General features: G+C 47.1%; 1 protein-coding gene across 1 annotated transcript in view; it reads right to left on the bottom strand.

Annotated features, from left to right (window-relative positions):
* Positions 1–21,638, bottom strand: part of LGR6 (leucine rich repeat containing G protein-coupled receptor 6) — a 173,025-nt gene that overhangs the window by 122,509 nt on the left and 28,878 nt on the right. The window contains exons 2-3 of the mRNA XM_007941135.2: positions 10,686–10,757; positions 5,849–5,920 (exon numbers count right to left, since the gene is read on the bottom strand). Of these exons, the coding sequence (XP_007939326.1) occupies positions 5,849–5,920; positions 10,686–10,757 (144 nt within the window). The remainder of the gene's footprint in view (positions 1–5,848; positions 5,921–10,685; positions 10,758–21,638) is intronic.

Below are 21,638 nucleotides of genomic sequence, written 5' to 3'. Positions count from 1 at the left end.
GTGAAGCAAATCCATTGGTTCTAATCCATTGGTTCTCAATGCTAGCTGCATGGTGGAATCACCTGGGAAGATTTAGAAAATACCAATGCCCAAGCCATACCTCAGCCCAGTTAAATCTTTGGGGGAGGAACATTGATGTTGTTGTTAGCTGCCATTGAGTCAGCCCCCGACTCATGGCAACCCCATGTACAATGGGATTGGACCATTGTGACCCATAGGGTTTTCACTGGCTGATTTTTCAGAAGTAGATCACCAGATCTTTCTTCTTAGTCTATCTTAGTCTGGAAGCTCTGCTGAAACCTATTCAACATCATAGCAACATTCAAGGGAAGAAAATTAGGCACCGATATTTTCAAATGTGCAGCCATTAGTCTAGTAGATGGCCAGTTCTCAGCAGGCCTGCCCTCCTCACCTGTGAAGCATTTACTGGGGAATAGCTCTCTGGCCTGAGAGGCATTTGGAGGCAGGAACAAGAGAGTGTCATGGCTAGAAGGCACCAAAGAGATAATCCACCAGCGATTTCCAAAGGCCCTTCCTTGGATCCCCAGGGCTCTGAGAAGTGTGAGGGTCACTGGGTTGAGTGGGCAAGAGAGAGACTGGGGTCTGCCCACCCTCCTCACCCACTTTAACCACAGCAGCTCTTTTTTCGTCTGTTTTATGTGTCAGGACTTCTGCAAAAGATGCTTCTGCTTTTGCTTTTAAGTTTCTATAGTTAAAAGTGTTGTAATCCCTCCATTTTAAAGGTGAGAAAACTGAGCCCTAGAGAGAAAGTCTAAGTAGTGCTCCCCCCACCCCACCCTAGCACCTTTTCTGGGATCAGCTAAGGCCCTGAGTCTGGACTCAAGTTTTCCTGCTGCACATAAGGCCACTTCCTATCACCAGGTCTCCTGAAGGGCTTTGCTTCACGTAAAGGAGTGGCTCAGAGGGTCTCCTTGACTCCAGGAGCCCCAGGCAGCACACCCTTATTCCACCAGAAAGGCCAGTGAGGTGCAGACAGAGCCCAGAATCCCAAAAGGACTTCCACGTGTTTCCTCCTCCAATCAGTTCATTTCTGTTCATCAACACTGCCAGAGCCCTGACTCTAGGCTAGGCATGGCTGCCTAGTCATGCACAGTCAGCTTTCCCCAGCCAGCTCAATATGAGGCAACCTGAAGAAGACTATGCTAGAGGCCAGCATGGCGAGATTTCCTGAGGGATAGTGCTAAAAATGCAAACTCCCGTCCCTCAGTGGCCTCAAACCAGGACTCAAGGGGGCTCAAAGCTCAGGAAGAAGCCAGCTGCCCTTCTAGAATCTGAGTCTTTAGCCAGATGGCATGGGCTAGTGTTCTGGGCTCAATTCACGAGCTAGACCTCTGGGAATATCTCCCATCCAGCCTCCTGGGGGCATAGAGGAGAGGCAAGTCCTTGAACTGTGAGCCCTATTTCCCAGATCTGGGTCTGGCGAAAGGCAACTGAGGCCCGGAAGGAGTCTTTCCAGATTGGATAAGGGAGGGACAAGATGCCAGACCTACTGGACATAGGTAGGACAGAGAGCTTGTCTTGTCTACAGAGGTGACAGGCCAACCTAGGCCCAGCTTTCTGGGAGGGGAATTCTGTGGAACAGCCTGTCAGGGAAGAGGGTGCTGGGAACCTTTCCAAGTGACTACCTGAAAGGCCTAACAGACAGATACACACGCACATACACAGACACACACACACACACACACCCTCCCAGCCATAGACTCCTGTCCTTCTTCCCTCCTCTATGGGAGACAGAAGCAATTTAGGGTAGTAAAGGATCCTCATGGCAGGCTCCACACCCCAGGCCATGGGTCCAGGTACAAAAGCTCTGACCATAGCTGCCCCCTCATCCTAAAAAGGCACACAAGCAGGACCCCTCAGGAGCCTAGCATTCTCCCACATCCTGGGGAAGCTTCTCACGTTGCATGAATGTGACTTCCCTTAGGACGTGTACTGGAATATGTGCTGGGATGGTGAGTCTGGGTGGTTCGGCCTTCACTGCCTCACAGGACTGACATCCCCCCTACCTGCTATATTCTCTAGGAAAACCATGAGGCTGGAAATTCCCTGCAGAGGGTGACTCTTTTGTCCTAGCCTGACCAGAGCCTGTGAGGTTGCAGACTACAATCAGCAAAGGAAGAAGAGGATCCCAAGAGTAATAATACCTCCAGGTCAAGGGTGGAGAGGTAGAGAGGAATGAGGAAGGTGCTCTGTCACAGTTGTTTAGAAACAGTCAGAGAGGGGATCCATTTTTGGTGGCGCAGTACCTAAGGCATTTGACTACTAACCAGAAGGCTGGCAGTTCAAACTCACTAACCCTCTGTGTCAGGAAGATAGGGCAATCTACTTCTGTAAAGATTTACCCCCTTGAATCCCCAACGGGGATCTCTATGAATCAGAATTGCCTCGATGGCAGTGGGTTTGGTTTGGCTCTTTGGTCTGAGAGGGCCAGAGGGAGTCAGGGACAGCCAGGCCTCAGGGAAAGGAAGATGCAGTTTGAGGAGGGTCCCAGACCCAGAGAAGGCTGGGGAGCAGCTAAGGTGAAAAGCTCCTGCTGTAAAAAGAGATTATTATGCTGATGGTGGGTTTCTACTCTTTTTCTGAAGATCTGAAAAACAAACCATGGGAGGACTCTGCAGCAAGAAAGCCTGACATCAGACATCAGAAAGTACTTCCTGCCCAGGATACAGGTGGAAACTGCTGCCTTGAAGCATTGAGTAAGAGGATACACTCCTTGGACCATCCTAACCCATCCTTAAAGTGGAGAAGCTCTGCAGGCAAAGAGCTGACACAGAGGTTTGAGGGGGACGGGTGATCTTCAAGGATGAGGTGAAGTGGGGGTCAATGGTGGAGCCAGAAGGGAACAGTCTAACTGTATGAGGCTCCTACCTGCACCCTCTCCCACCACCCAACTCCCTGAGCCAAGGGCACCGTTTGTAGAAAGGGGGCGGGAGGCCTGCGGTTTCACCAAGTCTTTGATATATTGCCTAATGCAGGCAAAGAAGAAAGAGGAGGCTCGTCTCTAAGCCAGAGTCTTAGGAGCGCGACGTGAGTCTCACATCTTCTGAAGGCCCAGCAAACAGAGCCCTGCTCTCTAATCCAGGTTGCAGGTCTGAGCTTGCCACTGGGCACAGGCACACCACCAAGCAGGCCGCCTGCACTGCACGTCTGGTACACACAGGGCCTCCCTACCCCCTAGGGCAGCAACGTTTATGGGGAGCTAGACAGACAGAGAGAGGAAGCAGAAGAAGAATGGAGAGGCAGGGAACAGAGGGAGGCCAAGGTCTTTGACAGAGAAGAAAAAGGAGAGGCAAGGAATCTGAGACTGGAGACAGAACCAGAAAGAGCCAAGGGCAGAGCAGAGAATGAGGAAAGGGTGAGGAAGTCAGAGAGCCCTGGGAGATGCAGAGACATTTCAAGAGAGAAGCTGAGGTGAGATCAAAATTGGAGATCCTGGGAAGAATGGGAGAAAAATGTGGAACAAAACTCAAAATCATAAAGAAGCCTTGCTGGTTTGATAGAGAATGGTGGAGCCCCTGAGTTGATGTCCCTTAGTCACCCTTCAAGTCTAAAATTGACTCACTCCTGTGGCTTAATTTCCAGCCAAACAATAGGCCTAGGAGGTGAACAATTAGACCAGGTAGGTACACTCCTTAGAACAATCAATCATGGGAGATCAGAAGGGCAGCATTCGCACAGGGAGATAGCTCAGAGGGCAGGGACACGTAGGAAAGAAGGACACTGGGAAAAGGTAACCACAGGGAGGAAGTGGGAAGGCAGCTGTTACATTGTGGGGATTGCAATCAATGTCACGAAACAAAATGCGTATGAACTGTTGAATGGAAAGCAAATTTGCTCTGTAAACTTTCACTCAAATCACAACAAATAAATAAGTAAATAAAAAAGAGAAGTGGAGGGTCAAAGGTGCCAGAAAGAGAGGCAGTGACAGAGACAAAGGACCAACAAAGTGATAAAGAGAGAAAGTGCTCAGATGTGGACCGTGGACTGCGCACCGGCTAACAGCCTGAAGCTCATTGGCCAAGGCGACAGAGCCACTGGTAGCCTATCCTTTCCTGAATGAATGTAGCCTCAAGCCAGGACACTGGACTGGATTTCAGCCTCTTTTTATTCTCATGGCTAGATGGTCTTGTGTAGTGAGCAACCTGTTCAACTGTACAAAGAAGACCTGCAAGCCAAGTCGGGACTGAGGGAGAAGCAGAGCTGGGGAATAGCTCACCGCTTTAGAGAAGCCCAAAATTCTCATTCCACTACTCCAGGGTCAGCCCCTAAGATCCTCATTTTCTTCCCCAACCAGTTCCTATGGCAATGTGCCCTTACCAGGAGCCTCTCCTACCCATCTCAGATCCTGTGCATCACCTCCCTACCTCCTTTCACACTCATTCGTCAGAAGAACATGAGAGGGGCTTGAGGAAGACAGTCTGGTTGGGAAAAGATGAGTCGTGGGTTGAGACAGGAGATGCTGCCTCAGTTTTCCAATCTTTAAAATGGGCCATCAAATTAATGGCAGAGGGAGGGAAGCCAGATGAAATAATATCAGGTCTTTTTCAATGCTCACTTTTTTTTTTTTTTTTTGCTTCAAAGGAAAGGAACCTGGAAGAGAAAGCCTGAGCCAGATGGAGGAGATGTTGACAGAATGAAAACAGTCTGTACCGAAAGAGACTAACTTGGATCTAAAGAGGAACATGGCAGAAGAAAATCAATCTGAATATAAAGAAAGAAGTTCCATTTATTTATTGTGGTCACAATATTTTTATTAATAAATTATAATAATTCATATCATTGTTATTAGTAGTAGTATTTGGTTTATCTGCCACATTAAGTTAGCTCCATGTATTGATCCTAGTTCTAACCTTTGATGTTAAGAATAAACATTAACTAAATCTACAAAATAAGGGGGGCAGGGAGAAGAAGAAAACCAATCTGGACAATCTGGGTTCCTCTTCTCTAGAAACAACAGTCTAATCCCTCTCCTGACCTGAAAGTTCTCAGGAAAGCACTTGGATTTATAAATGAGCTCAGACCACAAAAATCTATGTTGATGGTCACTATTCACATTAAGAAGCTCTGGTGGAGTGGTGCCTAGGTATTTGACTGCAAACCACCAGCTGCTCTGCGAAAGGAAGATAGGGCAATCTACTTCCGTAAAGATTTACTGCTCCCTACGAGTCGGAACCAACTCGATGGCATTGGTTTACTCACATTACAAAAAAAGGAAGATGCTTCCTTACCCTATCATGTTGCCATACATATTAGGTGCAATTAAATATTTGTTGACAGATCATAAATTTTATTATCGACGATGTGAAAGGAAAGATATGGAAATAATCTTTGAAATTAAAAATAAAGATAAAGAAATGTTAAGCAAGTCAGTAGCAAACCAAGATGCAAGTTATAAAACTTTGATTTGCCCACGTTATTTTTTGCAAGATTAGATTATTTTATTATGTTTCATTTTCCCTTTAAATTATTTTTTATTGTGATTTGGTGCCTGCTAACCAGACGGCTGGCGGTTCAAACCCATCAGCCACTCCTCGGAAGGAAGGTTGGGCAATCCTACTTCCATAGTGATACTGCCTCGGAAACCCAAGGAGGGGTCGCTATGAGTCGGGTCCGACTCGACGGCACATAACAACAACAACAACAACAACAACAGAGTAAATTCATTTTCCATTCAACAGTCCGTACACATTTTTTTGTGTGACATTGATTGCAATCCCCATAATGTAACAGCTCTTTTCCCACTTCCTCCCTGAGTTACCTTTTGCCCACAATTTTTAATGTCACATTTCTGTGTGAAGGGGGAGGGGCTGGGTATACCTATACTTACAGAATTTTCAGGCTGTAAAGACCAGAGAATGCTTGTCCTGGGATGTGTGAGAGATGATTCCCAGAGAGACGCCTGCAAATCAGAGAAAAGGGTCAGTGATGATGACAGGGAGACCAAGGAGGGGTGACCTCCAATAGTTACTGTCTTGGATACGGGAGGAAAAGTTGGTGGTGATGACTACCATTTATTGATATATACAATGTGTTAAATACTTCACACACATTCTCTCACTAAATTCTCACTGTAACCCTACCAGTATCAGTTACCATTGAGTCAACCCAAACTCATGGCAACGTGGATCAGAGTAGAACTGTGCTCCCTGGAGTTTTCAATGGCTGCTTTTTTGGAAGTAGATCTCCAGGCCTTTCCTCCTACATGCCCCTGGGTGGACTCAATCTTCTGACATTTGTGTCAGCAACAGAGTGCATTTACCAACAATAACCCTGTAAGGTGCCCAATATTATCCCCAAATTACAGATAAGGAAACCGAGGCTCAGAAGGGTAAAGTGACTTCCCCCAAGGCTGTGTCAGAGCTTGGTGTTCTTACCCAGATCTGACTAACTTTAAGGCTTATGTCCTCTCCACAGTGCTCTATCATCTCCCATGCTAATCTGGATTACCCACAAGGTGGCTTTGCTGGGTTGTAGCATGTCACCAGTGGAAGTGTAGGGTACTAACGGGGGTATGTCTGTGTCTCCCCATCCCCTAAACTACACAGCTAACCTCTATTAATCCAGGACGGTTAGGAAATGTGGTGTTCTAATTAGTTTAACATTCTGGTCTAATTAAGCGTTTCCACGTCTGCCGTACAATGATCCCCAATTGTACAAGGAGCAGGTGCAATGAAATATACTTAATGCAAATGCTTAATGCTGAAACCTGTCTGTGCAGAGTTTAATTGTGGATGATTCAGAAGGAACTCCTGGAACTCTGAAGTCCCCAAGGACATTATTATGCTCATCAGTTCCTACCAAAAGGCCTGCAGACATAGAGATTATGCTGACATATCCCAGAAGCTATTTTTAGAAAATATATGTGTAATAATGATCATTAGGCATCAGAGAGATGCAAATAAAAACAACCATGAGATACCATTTCACCCCAGCACTAATGGCAAAGTTCAACAAGACAGAAAATAACTAATGCTGGCAACAATGTGGAGAGATTGAGACTCTCATACACTGCTGGTGGACTGTAAACAACCTGATACAACCACTGTGGAAAACAGTATGGCAATTCCTTAAAAAGCTAGAATTAGAAATACCATTTGACCCAGTAATCCCATTACTAGGTATATCCCTAAAGAAGTGACAGCCAGGACAAGAACAGATATATGCACACCCATGTTCATCGCAGCACTATTTACAATAGCAAAAAGGTGGAAACAACTTAGGTGCCCATCAACAATAGAATGGATAAGCAAACTATGGTACATACACATAATGGAATACTATGCAACACTAAAGAATAATGTAAAATCTGCAAAACACTGCATAACATGGATGAACTTGGAGGACATTATCTGAGTGAAATAAGTCAATTACAGAAGGACAAATATAGTATCAGTTTATGATTGTAAAAAGTCAAGGAAAGGTTTACATATGGAAGGAAACTTTCTTCTTTGATTACCAGGGATGAGAGTGGAGGGGCAGGAACACGGCAAAAAAAAAAAGGAAAAAAAAAATGCATTGACCCATGTCACTATAGTTTTTTGTATTTCACTGTACATAAATTATATTTCAATAAAATGTATTTTAAAAATATATATGTTTGTGTGTGTAATAAGAATCTCTTGTTTTTCCATTAGCTGTTGTTTTTATCTTTTGTTGTTGTTGTTGTTTAAAAAAAAGTTAACATATGGAAAGATAGCTGAATATTTAAGGTTTCTAAGCATTGAATTCTGTAGGTGGGAATTTGCCCTGGAAGGGTCCTTTAGGTGGGGCCTTAGGATAGGACCAACCCTATCACAGGGAATAGAAGATGGAAAGAAAAAAAAAAAAAAAATACTACCCCATTTCTATTGAGTTGGTTCTGACTCATAGTGATCCCTATGTGTTACAGAGTAGAAGTAAGTTCCATATGGTTTCTTGGCTGTACTCTTTTTTTCTTTAAAAAAAAAACAAACCCTTTTATATGTGCATTATATGGTTTTTAAGAACTAGGAATCTAAAACCAAAAAAAACTCACTGCCATTGAGTCAGATCCAACTCATAACGACCCCTCCGTGGGTTTCCTAGGTGGTATCTCTACAGAAGTAGATTGCCCAATCTTCCTTCCATGGAATGGCTGGTGACTTTGAACCTCCAGCCTTCTGGTTAGCAATCAGATGCCTTAGGCACTACGCCATTAGAGCTCCCAGGAATCTTAAACAGGAAGGAATTCAACTAACAGATGATCATACTGGATAGAATTTGCCAGAAATAGGACAGCTCATCAGCTGGCTACAATTTGAATTATATTCCTTGGTTGACTGAGTTTTCTTTTTCTGGATGTAATTTTATGGAAGCAGATTGCCAGGCCTGTCTTCCATGGCACTGCAGAGTGGGTTCAAAATGCTAACCTTTTGGTTAGTAGATGAGCATAGTGTAGAGACCTAGAAAGATGGTCAGCCTTAAATTCTCAGGTGTTCCCCACATGTCACGGACTTTGCTCCTGTATTTCATTCCCACCCACATTGTGTCATGGCCACTCCAGAAGGCCCCTCTAAGTCTCTCACTCTGTCCACTTCCTTTGAAAACTAGCTGAATATGCCTCCTTCAAGAAGGCTTCTCTGCCCACTGGCCAGCCCCACCTAACTTGACCACTCCCTTATACAGAATGCCCTGAATACCACATCTACAGCAGCCTCATTCACCTGTTTATTTGCTGCCCACGTATTTCTTGTCTTGGCCTGGAAGCGTCCAGGGGGACAGCTTCCCCAGAAGTTTTTCCCTAGAGCACTGTGAGCTTGCCTTTCCCATCAAAAAACCAGGCGCCATCAAGTTGACTCCAAGGCATGACAATCCCACGTGTGTCAGAGTAAACCTGTGCTCCACAGCATTTTCAGTGGCTGATTTTTTGGAAGTAGATCACCAAGCCTTCTTCCAAGGTGCCTCTGGATGGACTCAAACCTCCAGCCTTTCAGTAGCAGCTGAGCATGTTAACTGTTTACACCACCCAGGGACTCTACTATTTACCCAGAGGGGGCCCAATGAGTACTTGGTCTGAAAAACCCAGCCATGGCCCTGAGGGGATATAGGTGTCATAACTCCAGCAGGGACAGGTAAACTGCATCCTCGAGGACCACTCAAGGGACAAGAATCTTTTCTAGGGTCAAGATTCGTTATATGAGCTGTGGAGCTGGGGTAGAGGTGAAATAGTGAATGTTTTCAGGGCCAGGAGCCCTCAGTTTGCACAGTTTGAGCAAACCTTAGTAGAGTCCTAAGGATCTACAGATACATAAAGTTAAAATAAACAGGGCTAGGAGGTGTTAGGTAGCTCTGGTGGTGTAGTGCCTAAGGCATCTGACTGCTAACCAAAACGGTGGCGGTTCAAACCCACCAGCCACTCCTCGGAAGGAAGATTGGGCATTCTGCTTCTGTAGAGATACCACCTCGGAAACCCAAGAAGGGGTCACTATGAGTCAGATCCGACTCAATGGCAGTGGGTTTGGTTTTTGGTTTTGGTTTAGGAGGTGTTAGGATTCTGGATGGGATGAAAGTGATGTCTGGGAGCAGAGTGACCTGTTTTCCCAGAGCAGACAGGTCTCTAACCATGGAGTTCATTTATACATGAGCACCACTAGAGGAATAGGCCAAGTTTAAGGATTCCTGGCAGAGAGGGAACACCCTGGACAGGGACTAATCAGGGAGGATTTTGTGGAGGAGGTAGGTAGTGTTTGACACGGAGTGTGGGGTATCAGTACCGAGGTGGAGAGAAAGGGGGTGGGCATGTCAGGTTGGAGGGACACTATGAGCAAATGCAAGAGGAGATATTAGGACTGGCCTCACTGAAGCAAAGTTGGCCAGGTAGGGTTGAACCAGGTTATGATGGGTTTAGAAGTTGATTCTCTGGGCCATGAGGAGACATGCAAGGTTCTTGAGCTGGTAAGATGCACCTGAAGGATAGCAGATTTATAGAAAGATGCTGGGAAGCTAATGCAGCCCCCAGATGTGAGGGGATGTCTGGCACAGTAGCAGTGGGAAAAGAGGACAAGTGATGGAGGTGGGGGACATTTCAGAGAAAGAGTCACCAGGGCTGGAGAGTGGCTGGATCCAGGGAATGAAAGGAGGTCAAAGATTACTCCCAAGGGGAGATGTGACTATGGACAGAAAGACTGGAAAGCTGCCAAGAGGAGTTGGTTTCAGGGAGGGATGAAAGGCAGATTTAGAGTTCCTATACCATGTGGCTCTGTACTGCCACCCTAGGTTCCATACCAGGCCTGAATACCCTTGATATAACAAGTGGCCTTAGCTTCCCAACAGTTGCTGTGGAGTTGATTCCAACTCATGGTGATACCACGTGTGTCAGAGTAGATCTGTGCTCTGTAGGGTTTTCAATGGCTGATTTTTCAGAATTACATCACCATACCTTTCTTCCTCACTAGGCCTTTCTTCCTTGCCAGGACTTTTTCACAAGACACCTCTGGGTGAATTTGAACTGCCAACCTTCCAGTTATAGCCTAGCATGTTAACTGTTTGCACCACTCAGGGACACTCTTAGCTTCTAAAGCCCCGTTCTTTTATCTTGAGCTCCCCCTCACCTCCTGGAATCCTGGTTCCTACAGTTATTAAAGGCAGCCAAAGCTTTGCCTCCCAGCCCTGGCCCTACTAACCCAGCCCCTAAGATGTCTACTTACAGCTCCTCCAGGAAGCGCAGGTGGTGGAAGAGGCCAGGCCGCAGCTCTGTGAGGTTGTTCATGCTCAAGTCTCTGTGTGGAGATAAAGCAGGAAAGGGGCTGTGAGCTACCTGCCTGCACCATCCTGCAAAGTCCAGCTCTGAACCCCCACATCTCCCCACTCCCACCCCATGCTATCCTAACTCCGTAGCCAGTTTGGCAACACAGGCTACACTCTCTGAGTGAGAATTAGGCTTGGCATCAGGCCTCCCACAGTCAATTGCATGTTCCTCTTATACTCACTGCCGTCAAGTCGGTCCTGACTCATAGCGACTCTTCCTTGGGTTTCCGAGACAATATCTCTACAGAAGTAGATTGCCCAGTCTTCCTTCTGAGGAGTGGCTGGTGGGTTTGAACCGCCAGCCTTCTGGTTAGCAGTCAAATGGCTTAGGCACTATGCCCCATATCCCCTCCTGCTTTTCACCCTTTGCTGGACTCCCCTAGGACTGGCTGTGACTAGGCCTATGAGGAGCTTTGACCTCCCTGTAGAAGGAAGAGCTAAGTAAAAATTCATAGAATTTTAGAATATGAAAATATAAATAATACGCCTAATACAAATCATACCTCTGTTTACAAATGGGGAACGGAGGCCCAGAAATCACTACCATTCCCATCTATGGAGCAAGCTCGTACTATATTCATGTGCTCATACGATCATCCTTGGGCAGCCATGGGACACCATCCTTTTATTTAATCACCAGAGCCAGTGAGATTCTGTGGCCTGCTGAGAGCAGTCTGCCAGTCCCTCCTATTTGGTTCCCTCCCTCAGTCTTCTACCTTTCTCAGCCACTGCCCTCCTGTCAGCTTGTCATACTATGGTGACTGATGTGTTGCTATGATTCCAGAAGCTATGCCACCAGAATTCCAAATACTAGCAGGATCACCGACGGAGGACAGGATTCAGTAGAATTTCCAGACTAAGACAGACTAGGAAGGAAGGCCTGGTGAGCCACTTCCAAAAATTAGTCAATGAAAAAGCTATGGATCACAAAAATATTGTCCAATACAGTGTCTACAACAATAGACTCAAGTATACCCATGATCATGAAAATGGCGCAGGACCAAGCAGTGTTTCGTTCTCTTGCACATGGAGCCACCTTAATGGCAACTAACAACAACTGGTTTTCTCAGATTGGAGGCCTTGATCTCTGAGCATAATCACAGGCAATGCCTAGATTCCTGAATGGTGGCATGTGAAAGATCCTGATCCTGATCCTAGATCATCCAACCCTCCCTACTATCTATGAGACTTTAAGTGGCTCATGTCACTGTCCTCTAAGATGCCCTACATGAAACATAATCACAATAAATACAGCTGATACTTACTGGAGACTTCCTCTGTGACAGGCACTGGCTAAACACTACCATTTAATTAGAATTAATTAATAATAAGTTTCACTTAATTCTCGCAATAACCCCACGGTCAATTGTCATCTCCAGTTTACATTCAAGAAAACAAAAGAGGAAAGAGGTTGAGCTTTGAACTCAAAAAACTCTGAGGAAAAAAATTAAAAAAGGGGGAACAGGTTTGTTGGTCTATTGAGCCTAGTGGAACCCCTGAGACTATGGCCCCTAGCTGCCCTTCAGGTCTGGAATTGAACCCACTCCTGTGGCTTCCAGCCAAATAAAAGACAGGCATATGAGCTGAACATTTACATTGGCTAGATACACTCCTTGGAGAGATCAATCATGGGAGAATAGAAGGGCTGTGTATGCACAGGGAGACAGCTCGGGGGGCAGGAGTGCATGAGAGGGAAGGACACAGGGAAGAGGTAACTATGGGGAGAAACTGGGAGGGGAGCTGTTGCCTTGTGGGAAATTGCAGTCAATGTCATGAGACAAAGTGTGCGTGAGCTGCTGTATGGAAAGTGAATTTGCTCTGTAAACTTTCACCCAAATCACGATTAAAAAAAAAGTCCTTAACTCAAAAAAAAAAAGGCCCTGAGGACACATCTCTCCCCTATTACCTATTAGACCATAGGTTCTCTATATAATTTCCTCATATCCTCCTCCCAGTAACAAGAGGACTAGTAACAGCAAACTCAGAGAGCCCTTGTCACTATAGGGTCATTATGAGTGGGCATCAACTCAATGGCACATAACAACAACAAGTCTTACAGAAGCCTAATAAAAAGTACGGGAGCTCTGGTAGCATAGTGCCTATGGCACTTGACTGCTAACCAGGAGGCTGGCAGTTCAAACCCACCAGCCACTCCTTGGAAGGAAGATGGGGCAATCTACTTCTGTAGTGATACTGCCTCAGAAACCCAAGGAGGGATCACTATGAGTTGGGTCTGACTTGACAGCACATAACAACAATAAAAAGTACATGCAAAGTAAATATTTGTTTTTTTTCCACCCACATTTCCCTCAGTGTTATACAGGCAAGTATCCCAGATCCACGAGTCTAGGGGTAAGAGGGGAAGAGTTTGTGCCTTAGTTTCTGGATCCTGCCTGTGTTAGCATTTTCGTCTGTTCGTGCCTGTTGAGTGGCCAATGTGTGCTTGACACATTTGGGTTCCATCCTATTTCCAACCCCTAAAGGCTGCTTCCCTCCTCAGCTGGCGCCCTCCTGGGGGATGTGCAGATGTGGGCCCAGACCACCACATCGCTAGGCACCGCCCCAGGGCTGCCTGCGCTTTCTCCCTTCCCTAGGAATGCACTTTTGCCCTCAAACCTCAGTGTCTCCATCTTCCCCGAAAAATCGTACGCGCTTTGTGTGTGTGCTCGGAAAGGCAGGCTTGGATTGAGTGCTGATGGTGGGGGAAACGTGTATTGGAGCCCAGTTCCAATCTATAAAAAGACTGTTTAGTCTCAAATGTTTTATCTTTGATAAGGCTCAGGCTCCGGACTCCATGTCCTCTAAGAAAGGAAGACATTCCATGCAGGGTAGAGCCAAGGAAGTGGCACGTGGAGGCCGGCACTGGTTCTTGTCTGCAGTTCTCTCCCACAAGGGCTCCTAGATGGCTAGAAGTCTTGTCTAAGAACAGACTAAGCAGAAGGTGTAGCTGGTGAAGTGGTGGCCACAGGTTAAAGCAGAAGAGGAGCATGGCCAAGAGAGTTACTGATGGGTTTTAAGCTGGGGCTTGGCTCTTAGGGTGCTTTTAGGTTTTCCTAGGAGCTCTGGTAGCATAGTGCCTAAAGCACTTGACTGCTAACCAGAAGGCTGGTGGTTCAAACCCACCAGCCAGTCCTCAGAAGGAAGATGGGGCAATCTATTTCTGTAGTGATACTGCCTTGGAAACCCAAGGAGGGGTCACTGTGAGTTGGGTCTGACTTGACGGCACATAACAACAACAAGAAGAAGCCCTGGATTTAGAAGGTTCTGGGTGGCACATATGGTTAAGCACTCAACTACTAAAGGTTGGTCGTCCAAATCCACTCAGCAATGCCCCAGAAGAAAGGCCTGGTGGTCTGTTTCCTATGAAGTCAGCTCTACTCTGCAACACATGGGGTCTCCAGGAGTTGGAATCTACTTAAAGACAATTGCTTTGGTTTGGTTTGGGTTTAGCCTTGAGTTTGGAGTTCCTGGGTGGTGCAAACCTAACAAAAAATTGGCAGTTTGAACCTACTCAGAGGTGCCTCAGAACAAAAGCCTGGCAATCTGTTTGCAGAAGGTCACAGCCTTGGAAACCCTATGGAGCACATGGTGTCACACCTTGAGTCAAAATCAATTGGATGGCCAACTGGGTTTTGTTGTTGTTAGCCTTGAGTTCTGGCTGGAATGTGAAGATACAGGGCACACTGGACAGTGGCAGGAGGAAGTATGGTGCCACCTAAAGACTGGGCAATCTACTTCCATAGTGATACTGCCCCGGAAACCCAAGGAGGGTTGGAGTTGGATCCAACTCAACAGCAGTGAGTGAGATGGAAGCCAAGGTTGCCAAAAGACCACAGCAGAACCTGGGTCTGATGGGGCTCCACCCTGAAGAGTCCTAGGCCTGGCTCATCCTCAGCGAGGCAGGGAAGCACAAGGCACTGTAAAAACGATTACCTCTCAATATTTACCCTGTGCATTTCAGGACGTGTCTCCACAGGAGCAGGCGCAGGAGTTCAAGGAGCACCTAGGGCATGTGACTCAGGCCTCATCATGCAGCTGTCCCTCCAGGGGCCGCACCTCAGAGGCTCTGATGTAGCTCCATAGCCCCCTCCACCCACTCCCTCCGCCCCACTACCCTGATTAGCTCCTCATTGTTCTACCCTGGGGAGGAAGGGGCCTGTATCCCCCTCCTCACCCCACCTGCCTGCCCCCACATCCTGTGCTAAGACAACACACCCCAGCGGCAGTGCAGTGCACAGTAAAGGAGGGCCAAGGAGGGTGGATTTCAAATGGTTGGGGGTGGGGAAGACCTATTCAGGCCTGGCCGGCACACAAAAGGAAAAGAGGTGAGGCTGGTGCCTTAGAAAAGGAAGGACAAGGAATGTGCAGAGCTTGAAGAGGGCGGTGAGGTGGAGATTTCAAAGGCGAGATCCCCCAGGCTGATGCCATAGGCCCCTGGGGATGGCTAAGGGCCTTAGGAAGAGGCATTGTGCCCTGCTGGGACAGGAGGTCAAGCCTGAATAATGGCAGGGAGGGAGCAGGTGTGCAGGAGAACACAAGATAGGATAGTCCTGTGCAACTCAGAGAACACAGCTCTTACATTCAGACAATGCCTGGACCCAGGGTAGGTCCTAGAGTGCCTGTAGTTTGCTATGGCTGCATTTGTTTGGCTTAATGAACTTGGAAGTATTTACAAGAGTGTGAGGGGCAGGAGCAGATTTGGAATACATTAGCTCATGGGTGTGTTTTTCTTGTGGGTTGCTGGCATGTATCATGGGGTAGGGGCACACGTGTGTATCTGTACATGTGCATATTGCAATGTTGGACTGTTGAAAGGTCACAAAATTTCTGGAAGTATCTACCAATTGTGAAAATGGAAACTCTTCAGTGGGAGAAACAAATAGCCTTACCCACAGCCCCTTTAAGCTACGTGACCTTTAACAAGCCTGGTTCCTTCTCTTAACCTCTGAGAAGAGCATAGAGAGCCCAATGATGCTGTTTTGTGGATCTAATTTGTGGCTGAATAGGATGTCTGATGGGAGCTCTGGTAGCGTAGTGCCTAAGGCAGTTGACTGCTAACCAGAAGGCTGGCAGTTCAAACCTACCAGCCACTCCTCGGAAGGAAGGTTGGGCAATCTACTTCCGTAGTGATACTGCCTTGGAAACCCAAGGAGGGCTCACTATGAGTTGGGTCCAAATCAATGGCATATAACAACAACAACAACAACAGAATGTCTGATAGTTGAACTCAAGCTCTGGGCCACAATATCACCCTATGACCACTACAAACACACACACATACTGCTGTTCAGGGCCAGCTTCATGGGCATTTGACTTGTGCAGTTATTCAGGGCCTCTCTGGTGGTGTAGTGGATAAGGCATTTGTTTGCTAACCAGAAGGTTGGCAGTTTAAACCCACCAGCTGCTCCACAGAAGGAAGATGGCGCTATCTACTTCTGTAAAGATTTACAGCCTCAGAAACCCAATGGGGGTCGCTGAATAGGAATCGATTCGATGGCACTGAGTTTGGTCTTTGGTTACTCTGAAGGACCCTGTGATGAATTCAATTCTCTGTTCTTATCTTGAAATTCTTAATACTTTTTGAACAAGCAGCCTTGTATTTTCATTTTGCACTTGGCCTGCGAATTATGCAGCTGGTACTGCTGCTGTCAACTGAACAGCAAGGCGATCGAGAAGATGGGTTGTAACTCCATCCTAAAGCTTTCTTCCCAGAAGCCCTGGGGGTTTCCAGAGGGACTATGGGCCTCTCCTTGGACACGGGCATGGTGGGGGTTGGTGAATGGGGTGGGGCTGGCAGGAAGGAGAAGGAAAGGGAGGGGAGAGAAGAGAGGGGCAGCCCTGGGCATGGGAAGTGGAAGTTTCTGGCTTCACATTAGGAAAATGTTCTTGGAGCTTCAACCTGTGAAGCAACCAGACCACCCAGGGAAGCTGGGTGAGGTGGTGTCACCATGGAGACAGAGAACAGGTTTGATAAGAGTGAAGATGCTCATGAATTGAAGGAGCAGAGAGCAGAAAATCCAGAAGGCGGAGGGGGACAGGGTGATGGGAGACCCTCCTCTGTGGTAATCTGGCCAAGACCAAAGGTCCCATGGGGAATTTGTTCTGTTTACATTTTTCTTATGAGAAGAAAGATCAGAGAAAGGCCAAGCCCCTGGGCTCCACTAAGGTGGACGTGAGATGACTGTCCCCACCATGCTGAAGAAGACATCAAAGAGGTAGGGACAGCTTGTCTACTGCCTCTGCTTTTTGCTCAGGTTGCCCATCCCTGCAGCCAGGAAAGGATCACAGTGACCTGGGAGAGAAGCTCCCACCTCAGGCATGGTTAACCCCCAGAGTCACCTTCTCTGTGAGGCCTTCCCTAGCTGTCCCCCCACCCCCCGCTGAGCTGGCACACTGTGCCTGCTCCCACAGAAAAATGCAAACAGAACAAACCTATAGTAATACGAAATATAGATAGATAAAGATATAGATATATGGATATGAAGCTTTGTGGCATAGTGCCTCAAGGCATGTGACTGCTAACCAGAAGATTGGTGGTTTAAACATACCAGCCACTCCGAGGAAGGAAGATGGAGCAATCTACTTCCGTAAAGATTTACTGCCTTAGAAATCCAGCGGGGGTCACTATGATTCAGAATTGACTCAATGGCAGTTTAGTTTGGAGTTTGCCCCAAAACCAAAAACTAAACTGCCATCAAGTCAATTCTGACTCATAGAAACCCTATAGGACAGAGTAGAACTGCCCTATAGGGTTTCTAAGGCTGTAAATGTTTATAGAAGCAGACTACAACATTTCTTCTGTGGAGCAGCTGGTGGGTTCAAACTGTGGACCTTTCAGTTAACAGCTGAGCAGATTAACCACTGCACCACCAGAGCTCCTTGGCATCCTCTAGAGAAAGTAAATGCATGTTCCTTCTCTGAAGAATCCCTTAGGTTTCTCCTTGGCCTTCTCCTCTCTTGTCTTCGGGGTTTTGTGCTGGGTTTAGTTATCAGCTATTGCCGTCTTGAAGTTCTTAATATTTTTGAACAAGGAGACTTGTATTTTCATTTGCACCAGGCCTGCAAATTATGTAGCAGGTCCTGCTGGTCTCAACTGAACAGCAAGGGAATCAAGAAGATGGGTTGTGACTCCATTCTAAAGCCTTTTTCCCAGCAGCCCTGGGGGTTCCAGAAAGACTATGGATCTCCAGTTAGGGCAACAGTCTCCAGTTAGATCCTCAGGGGCTGCCATAACTGCTTCAGGGGCAGTGCTTCCCATGACAGCCAGGCTGGGCCCGGCATGCTTCCCGCCATGCTGGGAGACAGCTTGGGGGATGGCAGAGAGCAGGACAAGCCTGTGAAGGAATTGCCCAACAGTGGCAGTGGATCCATACCACAAGTGAAGGACCAGTAGGCAGGTCAGCTGCTGAGGAGACCATTTGGTGCTCAGAGAACACTTGCTGAATTCCTCTGTCACCAAGAGAGGCAAGTGCTAGGGTGGAAAGGAAAGAACACTGCATTTGGGATCAGGGTCCTGGTTCAATGAGACAAATTCCAAGGTCCTCTCCATCCCTAAAGATACTATTTCCTGACTGGCTGCTATGCTCAACACAATGCTAGGCACTATGGTAGGTGGAGGAAAAGCTCAGGGCCGGGGCTGGGCCCTTAAGGAGTTTACAGTTTTGCTGGGCTAGTTACTCACAAAGTAATAACAAAAAACCCACATATGTACTTGGCTTTGTGGTTTACAAAATGCTCTTGCAGCCACTATCCCATTAACTTCCAAACTGTGTATCCAAACCAGAGAATACAATAGAGGTTCAGAAAGGGGAAGGGTTCCTGCGGCAGCACAAGGGTGGGGTGTGGATGAGACAGTGAGCAGTACACAGAACTGAAGTTGAGAGAGGGGAAGCACCCAGAGAGTACTCATGTTAGCATCATGGGAGGGACAGTTCTTCACTGTGTGGGGCTATCCCATTCATTGCAGGGCTTTTAGCTTCACTGCAAGGAGTTCTGGTGGCACAGTGCCTAAGGCATTTGACTGCTACCCAGAAGGTTGGCAGTTCAAACCCACCAGCCATTCCATGGAAGGAATATCACCTCGGAAACCCAACGAGGGTTGCCATGAGTCAGAATCGACTCGATGACAGGGGGTTTGGGTTTTGGTCTGGGGCCTGCCCATGAGTCCTAGTAGCATCTGCCAGCCATTATAGCAATCAAAAACACCCTTCTGCTTTTCAAATCAACCCCTGAAGGGGAGGTGCTTCCTCTACTTGTTGTTGTTGTTAGCTGCCGTTGAGTGGCCCCTAACTCATGGCAGCCTCATGCACAAGAGGATGAAATGCCGCCCAGTCCTGTGCCATCCCCGCCATCAGCTGCAGATCAGACCACTGTGATCTAGGGGTCTTCACAGGCTGATTTTTGGAAGTGGATCACCAGGCTTTTCTTCCTATTCCACTTTAGTCTCTAATCTCCACTGCAACCTGTTCAGCATCATAGCAACACTGCCCATGAGGTGCACTGTCTGGGCAGAACCTGGGTCTCCTGCGTGGAAGGTGAGAATTCTGCCACTGACTCACTAATGCCCTCTTCCTCTACATACACTGCTTCAATTTATAAATGAGGAACAGAGATGCCCAAAATCACACATCAAGTTACTGAAGAGTGGGTGTTAGAATACGGTCGCCTAAAACCCAGGGCAATGCTCTTTCTACCTGTCCAGATTGATCTTGAACTTTCTTACTCAGCCTCCTTAACCAGTTTATTCCCCTAGATGGCACCTCCTTAGCAGAGATGACTAGGGGACTGGCTGTCTCTGAGATTCCAAACACACAAGTTGACATGGAGTTCTTTTTGATTTTTGCAGTTTTCATAAACTTCCAAACAAGGGAGTGTACTTAAATCAGGAAAAAGAGTCTCTATCTTCACACACATAACAGCACAGCATGTTCTCAGGCTCAGCACAAAGTCCTACATGAGAACAAAGCTGTATTTTTTCAATAAAAAGGCTATTGCTCTTTTTTATCATTTCTTGGCTCCCTAGTCCATCACAAGAATGTCTCCCCGCCTGCCTGGAGTGGCAGGAGGGCTTGTGACCTGTCAGGGAGTGAAGGGAAATGGTCAGTAAGATAGAAACCGGAGGGGTGAGAGGAGCAGGCCTGGGTCCTGGAGCTGAGAGTTGTATGACAGGGGAGAGAGAGTCAAGGGAGGTTGCAAAGCAAAGGCAAGGCTTTTGCAGGTCTGACTGAACTACGGAGAGACTGGAAACCAAGAGCATCACCAGAAAGCGAGCCAATTAACCCAGGTTGGGCTGGAAGGGGTAAAGACAAGGGAAGAAGACATTCCTAAAAGGCAGATGAGGGAAAAATAGATATTTCTCCACCACTACCACCACCAATTGCTGTTGACTCAACTCCAATGCATGGGGATCCCACGTGTCAGGCCAGAACTGTGCATAGAGTTTTCCATGCTGATTTTTCAGAATAGATCACCAGGCCTTTCTTCTGAAGCACCTCTGGGTAGACTTGAATGTCCAACCTTTTGGTGAACAACTGAGAGCATTAACCGTTTGCACCAGCCAGTGATGCTTTTAGCCCTGGGTGAAAAGACCATGGAGGAAAAATGCATTGACCCATGTCACTTTAGATTTGTGTATTTCACTGTACACAGATTATATTTCAATAAAATGTATTTGGAAAAAAAAATAAGAAGACCATGGAGGTCAGAAAATGTCTCTCCCCAGCATCATGATGTTTCATCTATGTTATGTGGACCTCGTCACACTCAAATGGCAAAATGAGGGCTAAGGAGGGAAGAGACCCAAAAGGGGTCCATTCCACTCAAAAATAATACATTGGGAAAATCATGGTTTGGTGCTATAGGAACAAACTTCAGGTTAAACCCTCCGGCTCCAGCTTCTTCTTATTGCAAAGTGGAAGCCTGGCAGCAAGAGCATACTAAAGGTGTGGGGGCCCAGACAGAGCAAAGGAGGGAACAGGCACTGGAGAGAGAGACTGAGTCTTGGGGCTGGTCCCAACCCTCGGCACTGCAGGGAAATGCCCTGTGAGGGAATCAGGCCCCTCCCAGGCTGAGGGGACATCGCTGGCTCTGCTGGGCAAGGTTGCTAAGATGAGGTGGTTTGCAGAGCCTCTGAATCATGGTTGGAAGTGTTATAGCAGATCAGGTGCTCCTGTCCCCAAGCCATTAGTCATGGTCTTCAGAGAGGCACAGTGGGCAGTTGTGAGTCCTGCCTGTGGGAGCTGTCCCTTTGCGTGAGCCTAGAGCCAGGGAAGGTTCTCAAGAGTAGAGCGTGGCACAGGGATTGCATAATGTGTGTGTGTGTGTGTGCGCGTTCCCCCTCTATGGCTCTGTCCTTGCCAAGCGATGCCACCCACAGGCAGAAAAATTAAAGGGCCCTAGGCCTCCCGGGCCCTGTTGGTGTTGCAGTGTGGCTGAGAGTGGCCCATGAGCATGGAAGGGCAGAGCCTCTGGAGAGCAATGAAACCATGGGGGCTGGCTCTGATCCCCTTGCTCCTCTCTGAGAGAAAGTATAGACCTGCACTGATATAAGAGCCACTGGCCACATGTAACTGTTTAATTTTAAATTCATTAAAATTAAATCCAATCAAAGATTTACTTCATAAGTCTCACTAGCCACATGTCAAGGCTCAGTAGCTGCATATAGCTGGTGGGTACTGTATTAGACCAAACCAAACCAAATTCACTGCTATCAAGTCAATTCTGACTCATAGTGACCCTGTTTGGGCTTCTGAGGCAATAAATCTTTATAGAAGTAGATTGCCCAGTCTTCCTTCCATGGAGTGGCTGGCAGTTTTGAACGGCCAATCTTCTGGTTACCAGTCAAATGCCCTAGG

The sequence above is a fragment of the Orycteropus afer genome, unplaced genomic scaffold, assembly GCF_000298275.1.
Source record: "Orycteropus afer afer isolate SDZICR_OR568_19922 unplaced genomic scaffold, OryAfe1.0 scaffold00075, whole genome shotgun sequence".
NCBI classification, from domain to species: Eukaryota; Metazoa; Chordata; class Mammalia; order Tubulidentata; family Orycteropodidae; genus Orycteropus; species Orycteropus afer.
The sequence above is the reverse complement of the archived record's forward strand: the minus strand, read 5'-3'. Positions and strand labels throughout refer to the sequence as shown.